The sequence below is a fragment of the Colossoma macropomum genome, unplaced genomic scaffold, assembly GCF_904425465.1.
Source record: "Colossoma macropomum unplaced genomic scaffold, Colossoma_macropomum, whole genome shotgun sequence".
NCBI classification, from domain to species: Eukaryota; Metazoa; Chordata; class Actinopteri; order Characiformes; family Serrasalmidae; genus Colossoma; species Colossoma macropomum.
Window position 1 is genome coordinate 6511036 of NW_023494803.1, and position 12743 is coordinate 6523778.

The following is a 12743-nucleotide window of genomic DNA, read 5'->3' on the forward strand; positions in this document are numbered from 1 at the left end:
GTAATACCTTAATGAACCTTATCTAGGTGAATGTTTTGGTTACGTTCTGTAAGTGTACACCTGTGTAGTGAACCTATAAGGTAGGCGGAGCTGTTAAGGTCTTAAATGAGTGGAAACACAAGGTAGATGTTTTATGGCAGATTGGACATGTAAAGAGCAAAATGTCTTGCTGTTGTGGAGGAAGATTAAAGGAAATGCTGGGCCTCATGCAGCCCTCAGGTGAGCACCAGCTGATGTGCAAAGCAGCTGATGTCATGCAAAAGAAATGCTGGCAATTTGAGCTACAGTGCTTGGCAGTGTCAATAAAGAAAACAGCCTCGGGAAACATTCCTCTCTCTTCACCAGCACATCTCTATTATTCCTTACACTGTGGCATTTATTGTCACTAAGAACAATTGGGTTAACCCTATTTGCTCCATCACTGCGAAGGCCGTTTTATATATATGTATGCCGGTTATTCCTTTTTCAAGATAGATGTCTCAGAACATTACATGTAAGATTATCCACTTTCATAAAATAAATAAATAAATATTATACATAAAATGATAAAATGGGACTTTTAATAACTGTGCAAGTGACCTGTGCAACCAAAACTTGCTTCAAATCTGAAAAAGGTGTTTCTGTCCATCCTTCCACTGTGAGAAGACAACTCAGCGCTATGGGTCTGAAAGGATGTGTAGCTGTCAGGAAGCTCTTACTGAGAAAAGGGAGCAGTTTGGACCTCAGCATCACTGAAGGTGTTTGGGACTGTTTGGATTGTGAGAAACAGAAAATACAACCAACTTCTAAGACTGAACTTTGAAGGTGTGGATAAATATAGTGAAAACTGAAAGTGAGTCTCCTGAAAAGAATGGAAGTCTAATAAAGGTGACAATGTACATCATAAAAAAAGTAAAAATTTCACATGTGGTCTATATTGCATTTTGTGTGTATATATATATATATATATATATATATATATATATATACCGATCAGGCATAACATTATGACCACTTCCTTGTTTCATTGTCCATTTTATCAGCTCCACTTACTATATAGGTGCACTTTGTGGTTCTACAATTACAGACTGTAGTCCATCTGTTTCTGTTTTTTTCTTCTACAAGGTGGACTGACAAGGTAGGAGTGTTTAATAGAGTGGACAGTGAGTACTTTATTTATAATGGAAGTGAATGTAACCCTACTTTTTTCCAAAAAATTTTGGGCCATTCCTTTTTGTCCATTCATCTTAAAATTGGAGATACAAGGCTTTGTATCGTTTTGTTCCGACAGCAGTGGATATGTACATACCACTATAATTAAAAGAATGTAAAATAAATAATTGAAATAAATATGTCCTATTTTCATTGCTTCACTATAATACCTTCATGTTACACAAAAAAATACATTTTAAACTTGATTTCTTTCATCTCTCCAAGGCTTTTCCCCACTCGTGTAACAGGATAGCGTTGGCCTACATTTGGGTGCATTTCAGAGCCTTTAGATAAAAGGCTGCCCTCTGGAGGCTGAGCTGAAGGTGAAATGAATCCGATATTATTGTAAGCCGACACTGGAGAGTTAGGATTACTCATAACAGGATGCGCTGATACATGCTTTTAAACAAAGCGAGGAAAACTGTCTACCAGTCACTTTTTTCTGACTGCTTCTTTTTCAGTTGTACAAGCCTAAATTAGGCACCTACATAGGGCTGCACCTCTGATTCCTTCAGCCGTCTTCCACCCTTTCAGTCTGTTTGACATTATTCACTGCAGGATGTGCGAAGACTCAACAGTTTCCATAAAGTATGGACAGGGCTACTGTTTTTTACTCTTTGTACTCTAGAGATTACATTAAGTTCACATTGCAGGCTGCATTACAGAGATTCTCTGTCCTTTCCCACGCCCTACTTCACACGGCGACTTGAGAAACACTTTAATGCGGAAGAAAGTAATGAGGCCACAAGTCACTCACGATTTGTTTTTATTTACAAGTGGCAGTAGCAAGGGATGTTCAAAAACCATGACATTCAAGGACAGTGAATGTATTTCAGCAGAAAAATGTTCTGAAGAATCTAAAGAAGAAACTGAACACCTGTTTTTCAAAATCTGCATAATTAAGTGATTAAATTCTAAACAGTCATTCCGAGTGGTTTGGGGTAAAATGCTCTATTCTGGAGAAACTTAGAGTTACAGTGGTGGTGATAGGAACCAGACATCTGAAGAGATTAATGCTCCCTTTAAAGCTTCCTCACAGAAGATTATCACATGAAATAATTATGAATATGCTGCCTGATACCTGAAATATTGTTTGATGATAGTTTTGAGATATGATTTTGGCCTAAAATGTTTATTTTTTAATCTATTTATAGTGGAGAGGTGCATGTGAGGTGTTGTGCGGCAAAATAGGCTCCAAAGAAAACTTATTTTTTCAGATCTACCACTATTTTACCATCTTCAATATTTCATATAAAAACATAAAGACATGTTTAGGTTCATTGGTAGTTTTTTTATAGTATATAAAATGGCTATATTTGGGTTGTAGACATTGTGACCCCTGGTTTTCATCACCACTGTACAGAAATCAGAGTCTGTAAGTTTCTCTACAGTGAACCATTTCACATCAAACCACTCTGCATGACTTCGTTTACAGCTCAGTGACTGAATTATGCAGAAATTATATACAAAATCAATGAACTTCCCCTTTAAACTGTTTGAGGCTGGAGTTCAAAACTACAACACTATTCTGCACAGCTCTGTGAAATTTAAGTACTTGGGTGTAAATACAGAAGGTGTGGTATTTTACACTCTTCTGACTGAAGACCTTGAGCTTTTTACTTGCAAGAAAGCAGTGAAAACAGAGTGGCTTTCTGCAGCTTCTCACTTACTCAAAGCGCCTTAGGTTTCACATTCTTTAAACTGCTTGTTTAAAAAAACATTTTGCAAAACACGTGTTGCCCCCAAAATGCCCTTAAACAGCCACACATTTCAAAAACTACTATAACACACTGCATATTATAGCAAATCAATACTATCAATATTACAGTCTACAATAAAAATAAATGTTTTTGTACTGTCCTGAAATAAAGCTTCAGAACTAAGGTACAGAAATAAGCATATGGAAGAACATTCAGTTTGCCCCCTGTTTCACACCATCGAGAAATGTGCAATGATGTCCACCAGCAGGCCTAAAGATTCTGTGCTAGCCCCAGTTTCAGTAACAACTGAACTACCTCTCAATTGAAGCTATTTTGTCTCAAAATGTGCATTTTGGTTACTGGATTATATACATCAATGCTAGCTATAGACAGATGCATGGAAAGATCTGCACTGCTCTCTTCTGTCAAATAAGCTTTGTGAAAAATAATATAGTATTACACAGACTAGCTTTGCTTGTGTTAGGTTTCAAATGTTAGCCTTTGCTGGAGCACTCTAAAGAACGTCTAAAGAGGGTTAAGCCTAACCTGTACCGACTGAAAACCAGTCCAAAATCAGTTCCCACTGTTCAGAGTTGTGCCTACAAAACTTACTTTAGCCAAATGCTAATGAGGCCAAGAAGGAATGACAGTTAACATGAAAAAGTTGCAAAGGCTAACTGGCCACTATGATGCTAACTGGCACCTACTTTCTTTCATTTGAAGCAACACCAGCATTTCTGGCTACTGTATTGCTACTGGACCCCATTAACTTTCTTTCTTTATTAGCAATTCCTGAACACTAGCACAATTGGTCACTTTTAGCTTTCAGTTACTTTTAGCAACACTAGCATTTGTGACCACTACATGCTTCCTGGACCTCATTATCGTTCACTCACTATTAGTAACATTAACTTTTCTGGCCTCTATGATCTTTCATTAATTTTCAGCAACATGAGCATTTTGAGTCTTCAATGTTGAGACAAAACTGTTCTTGGATCAATGTACGGGCTCAAATTTCTCAGCTCATATCTGACTTTTCGCCAGTGCAGTTATTTTTGGTCTCGAGTGATGGAGTGTCTGTAATCCTGACCAGGACCTCATGCTTCCTGTGAGACTGCTGTTTGGAACAGTAGCCAAGTCGGGATGAGAATAAGAAAGTGGGGGGCAGACAGAGAGAAAGCCTTTTCTCCTATGACCAGCCCGTCTCCACACCTACTTCCGCTCTAATTACAACTCCTATTATTTTAATATAGGTAAAGATTGTGTATTTTGTGTCTTGACCTTTCAGCTGAATCAAGCAGGTATTCGATTCCAGCTTCAGTCAGATGGTGGTGGATACAGAACATTGTATATCTCCTGAAATGTTTTGCATATACAAAGCTGATCTGCAGATAAGGCCTTCTGGTGATAGCATGCAACATGCAACGATACGATCTCAAACTCCTTTGAAAGAGAGAGGGATCACATTGCTGTTGAAATACAAAGGCTAAGAGTGCCCAAGGCTTCAAGGGCGCTACTCTAAATGACTCTCACAATCTACACTGGAATTGGGATTTAATCCAATGGGGCACTAAGCCAACAAGCAGCCCTTACCACTGACTATCCTGCCCTAAAAGAAAAAGATCAAGAAAAGAGATTAGGCCTCACCCTTGGGGTTTTTATTTTAGTCCCGTAGGGTTGAGCATGAGTCTTAGCCCTTTACCCCTTTCAGTAGTGTGGTGAAAGCCATGAAACTTGTACACCACACATTATGTAGTTCAGAAGGTCCTGTATATAGATCAGGCCCTGTTTATAGCAATCGCTGCTAGTTAACAATGCAGCTGATTGGCCATTATCTTTCCTTTAATCAGGAATGCTAACAGATAAATTACAGTTCCTTGAACTTCAAAGACTGTGAACAGAATATCCCTGATCTAAGACTTGGCATCTTCTTTGCAAGTGTCATGGCTTGTTCTTTGAGAACAGGAGACTTTTTGTGCTTGTAGCTGAAGGGAGGAAGTCAGTTTCCTCCCTTTCTAGCAGAGGGAGAAGCGCCGGGCATTGAGGTTCATCTTGGTGAGGCCCAGGTGTTTGAGTGGAGTGGACAGGGTGAAGGCGGCCTTCAGCGGGATGTCACAGAGCAGGTCAGACTCCTCGCCGCACTCTTCGAGCTCCAGCGTGGCGTCGTCCAGCATCTCTTTGTGTCGATGACACGTCTGCTCTACCTTCAGCTGGTGGATCTCCCCGCGCAAGCGGATCAGCTGCCGGGCCAGACGGTTATCCTGCAACTGCATCTCCCTCTGCGGAGGAGAGAGAGAGGAAAGATGTGAGCAGGGGATGGTGTTGGGTTGTGGGGGAGAATGAGAAATATAAGACAGGAGCAGGGATGAAAATGAGAGAGTTACAGAGAGGGAGTAGGCATAGAACCAGGTATAGGCCACAAGGGCCTATACTTTTGCTTGGGCCACATTTTGAAAATAGACATAGTCCACTGTCGCCAAAACAGTCTGCTCTTCCAGAATACAGTAAATCCATAATCAAATATTTGTTTGAATTATTGGTCAAATGAAATAATCAGACAGGTCATTATTTTATAACATTATAACAGTTATCTGCCAGTTTGCAATATCACTGCTTCCCTAGTTGCCCCATGTCATCTGGGAACTTTCCCGGAATCATTCTAGTCATTTTCTTCTAGTTCCCCATTTCAATTTAAACACTGACCAAGTCCAATATGATTTACTGCATCTCATAAAATGGTAATAAACAAGCCAGCCATGTGGGCTAGAAAAGATTTCCACATGAATATTTTTCAATAAGAGTGAAAAGACAGACAGGCAGATTCTTTACAAAACAAAACCCAACTATTACGTCAGTGACTGTCTTCAGAAAGAGCGAGACAGCCTGTCTCTCCTTCACAGAGGACAGTGAAGAAAGTCAGATCTACAACACACCCTTATCAGGCAAGTTAGCAAAGGCAGGCATGATGAGTCATGAACTGTAGCTTACCTATGAGTAATGTTTGGAGATAATGCCACCATACCCAGTTAGCAAAATTCTGGCAACACACTTCAGGCCCAGTATACAGCGGCCCAGATCTGACCCACACACTGTAAAGTGAGTAGAACTAGTGTATGTCCCAAATCTGGCCCAACACATTACTGGTCCACGATATTCATATCAGAATTGGCCCACAAATTTAGACAAGATAAAACGGTACAAAGCTGTCAGCATCTATTCATCCTTTTTTGGCCTGCACATCTAACATCTGGTAGTCAACCAACTCTGACATAGGAAAGGCAAAATTGTTCTGAAACTGTCTGCTGTCTGGGTCTTTTCTGGACAATGCTGTGCTCCAATGCATAAACCAAGAAAAACCAAATTACTCTGCAGTATTTCAGTTACTGCTAGCAAATATAAACAACAACATTTATTGTATTAAATTGTGCTGCAGAGTATTGTATGGTATCGTATCACTGTCTTGTGACTACGTTAGCTTGTGCTTGTGTGTAAGCTTAGGGCTAGCATATTAGCTTGTGCCTGGAGCATTAGCTTGGGATACTATAAAGCACAGATTTTGTCCATTTCCACATGTTAGTTAGGTCTCCCTCCATCACATGATGCTAACAAGCTAGGAGGGTGAAGGCTGGCACATGCTTTCTCAAAGACACCGTTAATGCAACGTCACTGAACAGCTCAACACGCTTGGAGGAGAACGCTAAGCGCCTTTACTGTTATATCAACTAACAGATACCTGCTTTGGCTAGAATCATGCTGAAGGAGGTGGAGGAAATGCTGTGCTACCCATTCAGAGTGAGCGAGGCCAGTCATGCTCTCCTGAGTTCCTGGCCACAGATAGCCGTGGCCCTGCCAGGAATCAAACTCGCAATGTCCTAATCATCAGGCCAATGTTTAGATGGCTATTAGACTGGCAAAGGAAAGATTAACATATTAATGTATAGTAGGCCTTAAGAACATTAATGTATTAATGTTCTTCCCGTTTCACACAGGGATTAAAGCCATTACCCTGATAATAAAATGAATATGCCACTTGACTGAGTTGCATAAACCCTGATTTACAGTTTAACAAAATACAGCAGTAGAATTGCTTAGTTTTGTAGTTTGTTTTATAGACGTTTTATAGTATCTGAAACAGAAAGATAGACACACTGCATTCAAACAATAAAGGACATTAACTATATACTTCACATTAATGATGGTTAACAACATGTTTTTTGCAACAGATGTATACGGAGCTATTGAGATAACAATGGAGCTCTTTGTATTTGAAGTCATTTATTTGGCTCCTGAACAGAAACTATGTAAAAAAAGAAATGTGAAAGAAGGAGATGAGAAAGACCTTTAGTGTTTTCACAAGCTTACAACTTATGATTCTGTTGATATTTATCAAAACTGCAATATGTCATATGATATAAACAATAATGAACCTTATATGTGACACGGTTAAAGAGTAGTTTATGTTGACCAAAATTATTTACATTTGTTGGATCATATGAGGAGAAAATGTGTGCATAATTCATAGAGAATTCTGAGTGAGATGAAAAAGTCATTCAGAGTGGTTTGATGTGAAATGGTTCATTGTAGAGAAACTTACTGACTCTACAGTGGTGATGATATGAACCAGGGGTCACCATGTACAACACAAATATAGCCATTTTATATACTATCCAAAACCACCAGTGAACCTACACGTTATTCTGTGTGTTTATTTGTAACTTTAATGATGGTAAAATAGTGGTAAAGTCTTCTTTCGAGACTATTCCCATCACCACCACTGTCAACAAGCCTGACGAAGCATTTCACATCAACCCACTCTGAATGACTTTGTTTACATTGTAATGACTGAGTTATATAGAATTTTTGGGAAAACAGTGGAATTCCACTTCATCCATACACACCAAGTTGGCAGGGGGCCTCATTTGCATACTGCAGGCTTCTGAGATATTAGCAGTCCAACAGCCTAAATTGCAGGTCTGATTAACTTAGAGTTACAGTGTTGTTGTCATGTAAACAAATACCAGGATTATTCCAATCACACCACTGAAACACATGACACCAGAAAACTCGACCCGTGGTTCCTGCCTTGCTGGAACGTGTTTCACAAACCTCAGCTGGCCTTTGTGTGAGCTGATACAGTCATGTGACCTCACGTTTCACTGCCTCGACTTGTGTTCCCGAGAGCTTATACATTTTAGCTACTTAAAACGGCTAAATTACATGTTGAAGTCCGGAACCAGTGTCGTGACTGGCTCAGGCACTCTTACTCCGGCGAGGCCGATCACCTTTCTCGCACACCTGCGCCACGAGTACATGCTGGTGCACCTGGATGAGATTTAAAGGTGAGCAAACTAAGTAAATATTGTCACAACAGTTACGCCCAGAGCTGTAATCTCAAAGAAAGGCTTTTATGTCCACTGATCTATGATTGCTCAGCATTTGTATCTGACAAACCTGAGTAATCAGTCCTTTTTCAGGGGAGATCTAGAGCCCTGTTTGTTTAAGTGCCTCTTGCATTCAATCATATGCAGTCAAATGAGGATGTAATAACTCATCCCAGAAATGTAGTAAACAATCTGATGACATATACATGACCTAAAAGTGTCTTCCAAATCACAAGTGGTGAAATGGGCGTAGGCCTTGGGATATTATTAAAGACTAGGCTCACTGGTTTTTATTCCAGATGTTATTAAAATAGTTGATTCCCACCATTTATAATGGTGCACAGCGCAGCCTCGCCCACAGCTTTAGTGCAAACAAACCACAGTACAGCTTCTCCCTGGATGTAGATGAAGTAGTTAATTAATTAAAGGGGAATTCCATCGATGTTTCACAATATCTGCAGAATAAAACCAAGTTATTTGGAGTTGGGTTTGATGTAAATAGCTCCGTTCTAGAGAAACTTAGAGTCAGAATTGTTCAGTGGTGGTGACAAGAACCAGACGTCCAAAGTGTTTAATGCCTCTAAAAGCTTCCTGACAAAGTTATTATACAAAGTGTTTACAATTATGCTGCCTGATGCCTGAGAATGGCATTAAACATATTTTAAAATCCCATTCATAGCAGAGAGGTTCATGCAGGGCACTGTAATCCAAATAGGCCAAACGATTCATCAACATTTAAATATTAGCAAATTACTTATAAAAGGCTATGTTTGTGTAGTAGACACTGAGACCCCTGGTTCCTATCTGTAAGTTTCTCTACAGTGAAGCATTTCATGTCAAACCACTCTGAATGACCACAGAATTATTAAGATATTTAGAAAAATCAGTGGAATTCAACTTACTTTTTTTCTAAAAACCCTCAGAAATCCTCTTTTTGAAAAGAGGGAAACGGTATAGTCATGTGTGCTTGTGTGTATTTTAGACATCTAATACCCCATTCGATTTTTGGGAAAAAAGGAGCAAACTTTCTAACTCATAGCCAGAGAATAGATTATGGAGCTGAATAATTTGAGGAAAATATCTAATTGCAATTTTTCTGACCAATACTGCAATCACAAGAGCAATTATCTGCTATGAATCAATTTCCATGCCTTTTTTGGCCAAAAAGACCAGAATATCCTCTTTTCCTGGCATGAAGCTTGAAAGCTGAGTGTGCCAGACTGCCAGTTAGTTGTGATGGTTGTGATGTCACATATATAGAACATGGGTGTTTTTGGTGCTTCTGATTGGTCTAACTCATCTACAGGCAGTTCACAAGTGTTAGTAGATTTAAAGTTTAAGACAACACTGTTAATAATGAATTCTACAAGAAAAATTGTGGCTCTTGTGAATTTAAGAACTGCACTCTTTATGACTGTGATTTTAATATAAAAAAAGATTCCTCTTTTAGCCCTAGTAGATAGAAATGATTGAAAGTCTATTACAAATGTGACAAACCAAAAATCTCACATTCTTCTGTAGAAGATCTAAAGACAGGTATGGATACACTGTAAGACAGAGTGATCTGAAAAAACGACATAATCCCAAAAAGTGAAGAACAGCGCCTCTCAAACTTCAGTTCCTGTACTGAGAGATGCTGGATGTACTAAGAAGCTGCATTGGAGCTCAGTACCGGAGCAGTTTCTGTAACAGACTGTTTTTACTGTAGTTTTTTTCAGTGAAGCTACTTTCACTGCAAATTTAGACGTTATTTAATTGAAGACAGCACCTGTATTTCAGCACAGCTGAGGCGGCTCTACCCTCCTAAATTTGTGCTCCTCACGTTTTAACCGACGAAGCTCTAATTAGCTTCCAATTCGAATTTTCTAGTTCCACCTTAAATTGAGCCAGAATGTAACTGCTGCACCATTTAAGGTGGAACGAGTGAATTGGAACAAGCAGGTAGCGAATAAGAAGCTGACTTCAGTGTTTACCTGAAGAGAAACAGCGAGTTCTGACTGAAAAAAAACGTAAAACGTCTATAATTTCTAAAAGTCATAAGAAGAACCGAGCAGTTCCCTCACCAGCTCGCTCCTCAGCCACTCCAGCGCCTCGTCTATGGTGTCAAAGCCGCACACGGTGCTGGCTCCGTCCGCCGCCTCCACACTGCCGCCCCCCGCCGCTCGGCTCCGCAGCCGCTCCCGCCACTCCACGTACGATGGCCGCCGGGTCTCCAGGTTCAGCTTGGCGGTCAGCGCCTTCACACTGTCCAGGTCCTCCGGCTCCCCCTCGTCCGAGCTAAACTCTCTAAACTCCATCGCGAACAACCAACTTGGCTGTTTTGGGGAGCTTTTATACGGAGACAAGCGGCGACAGCTCGCTCCCTATTGGCTCTTTCCATGTTCGCGCGCTCGCAGGGGGCGTGGCTTGAGTCAGTCCTGGGACCCCTACACAGTGTGCTTTTTTGTGCTGTCCCTCATCTAAAACACCTGATTAACACATTAACTAATTAGCATTGTCCTCCTATGCTGGGTCAGTGTTAAAGGCCCCCTCAGCTGCATGTGGAAGGGGAATTCCACTGATCTTTTAAAATTCCAGCATAATTCAATAGCAGAGATGTAAACAGTGTCATTCAGAGAGGTTTGTTGTGAAATGGTTCATTGTAGAGAAACTTACTGACTGATTTCTCGACAGTGGTGCTGATAGGAACCAGGGGTCACAATGTTAACAGAACACATAGCCATTTTATTCACTGTACTGTGTGTTAAGTGTTATGAGACAGTGTGTTGGGTCATAAGAGACTGTGTGTTGGATATTATGGGACAGTGAGTTACACCTTAACAGACAGCGGTGGTATTATGAGATAGTGTGTTAGATCACAAGAGACAATGTTGGTGTTAGGTATTAGAGGAGGAAATATGAGACGGTTAGGCGATATAGGACAGTGTGGTTACATCCCTATTTAAGAAAGTGTAAACTATTGAAAATATAAACAATATATTCTATGCAGATTTTGGAATATATTGACAGCATTTAACAATTTGTTTCATTTTAAATGGGTCGCATGGGAACATTATTAGTGTATTAGAATATGGGATGTTTGATGTTTTGGGACGGTATGTTATGTCAGAAAAAAAATCAATGAGTCCACTATTAGTTGATGAGCATAATGTCATCAATAAAGTTCATGTTTCTGAAAATTCTAAAATGTTGATAACCAAGCTGAAGGCTTGAGTCACATTCGTTTACACATTTCCAAAGGTCAAAGACCACTTCAACCCAGTAGGAACACAACACAGAAATGTACCATACAGATTCAATCTGTGGTTTGTTTTTCAATGCCACCATCTGCTGGTTAAAGTGTGGTACTGCAACACAGCAGACATGGTGAGGAGTAAGAGATCCTCTTACAGTTTGAGTGTTATTAAGTTTTTAGTGTACAAAGTGATATCAAAGGCATAAAGAATGTTGGAAAATTAAACATAAAAAGAATATATAAAAATAAAGCAATATATGTTTTCCTCCCTTTTAAAATTGCAGAGTTTACTGTAGTACGTAAATGTGCATCTCCCTTTCTGAATGATGAAGGTAGAAGACCATTTTTACATGATATGCTTATGCTTTCTTGAATCTGCATATTTTAGTGCGCAATTTTCATTTTCTTAGTTTAACATATAATGCATACGTACATATGTATTATGTTATGTATTTTTACACACACACACACACACACACACACACACACACACATATATGAAATGGTTAATTTGTAGAGAAACTTACAGATTCAGATTTCCTTACAGTGGTGGTGATAGGAACCAGGGGTCACAATGTCTACAGCACAAATATAGCCATTTTATTTACTATCCAAAACCACCAGTGAACCTACACGAGTCTGCTGAGTTTTTATTTGTAATGTTAATGATGATAAAATGGTGGTAAATCTGACCAAAAAAAGTTTTCTTCGAGGACAGCCTTGCCTTATAACACCCTACATGTATCTCCTGACCATTGGTAGATTTTATAAAGTACATTGTAGTCCAAAGATTTATCTAAAAACTATCAAAGAAGGATGTCTTGGACATGAGGCAGTGTATTCAAAATCATTTCATGTCATAACTTTGTGATGTAACTTGGAGATACATTAAACTCTTCAGACGTCTGGTTCCTATCACCACCATTGTGAACAATTATGATGAGATGATAACCCTGTTTCCAAATACTGCAGGAGGAATTCGGTCACTCTCTGCATTGAATTCCTAATAATAAGACCAAAGCAAACTGGCCCCTATTTCTTTCTGGGTTTTAAGTCCATGTGTGAAATACTCCCTGGTATTCAAGGGGTCCCATGTTGGCTGGCGACTCCAGCATCAGCTGGCTGCTGACTCACTTACCATAGCGACGCTAATGCTAAATTCAGTGGTTGCAGACTGTTTGGTTTAACAATTTATCTTTCAGAAATGCTCTTTTCTAGTTTGGGAACACAACCTTA

General features: G+C 39.6%; 1 protein-coding gene across 1 annotated transcript; it reads right to left on the bottom strand.

The window, feature by feature from the left end:
• Nucleotides 1-1940: 1940 nt before the first annotated feature.
• On the bottom strand, nt 1941-10572 carry fam167b (family with sequence similarity 167 member B). The gene is made up of 2 exons (XM_036593809.1): nt 10336-10572; nt 1941-5170 (listed from the first exon to the last, which is right to left on the bottom strand). The coding sequence occupies exons 1-2, from the start codon at nt 10567-10569 to the stop codon at nt 4907-4909; spliced, it is 498 nt and encodes a 165-aa protein (XP_036449702.1). The 5' UTR covers nt 10570-10572; the 3' UTR covers nt 1941-4906.
• Between the last annotated feature and the right edge of the window lie 2171 nt (nt 10573-12743).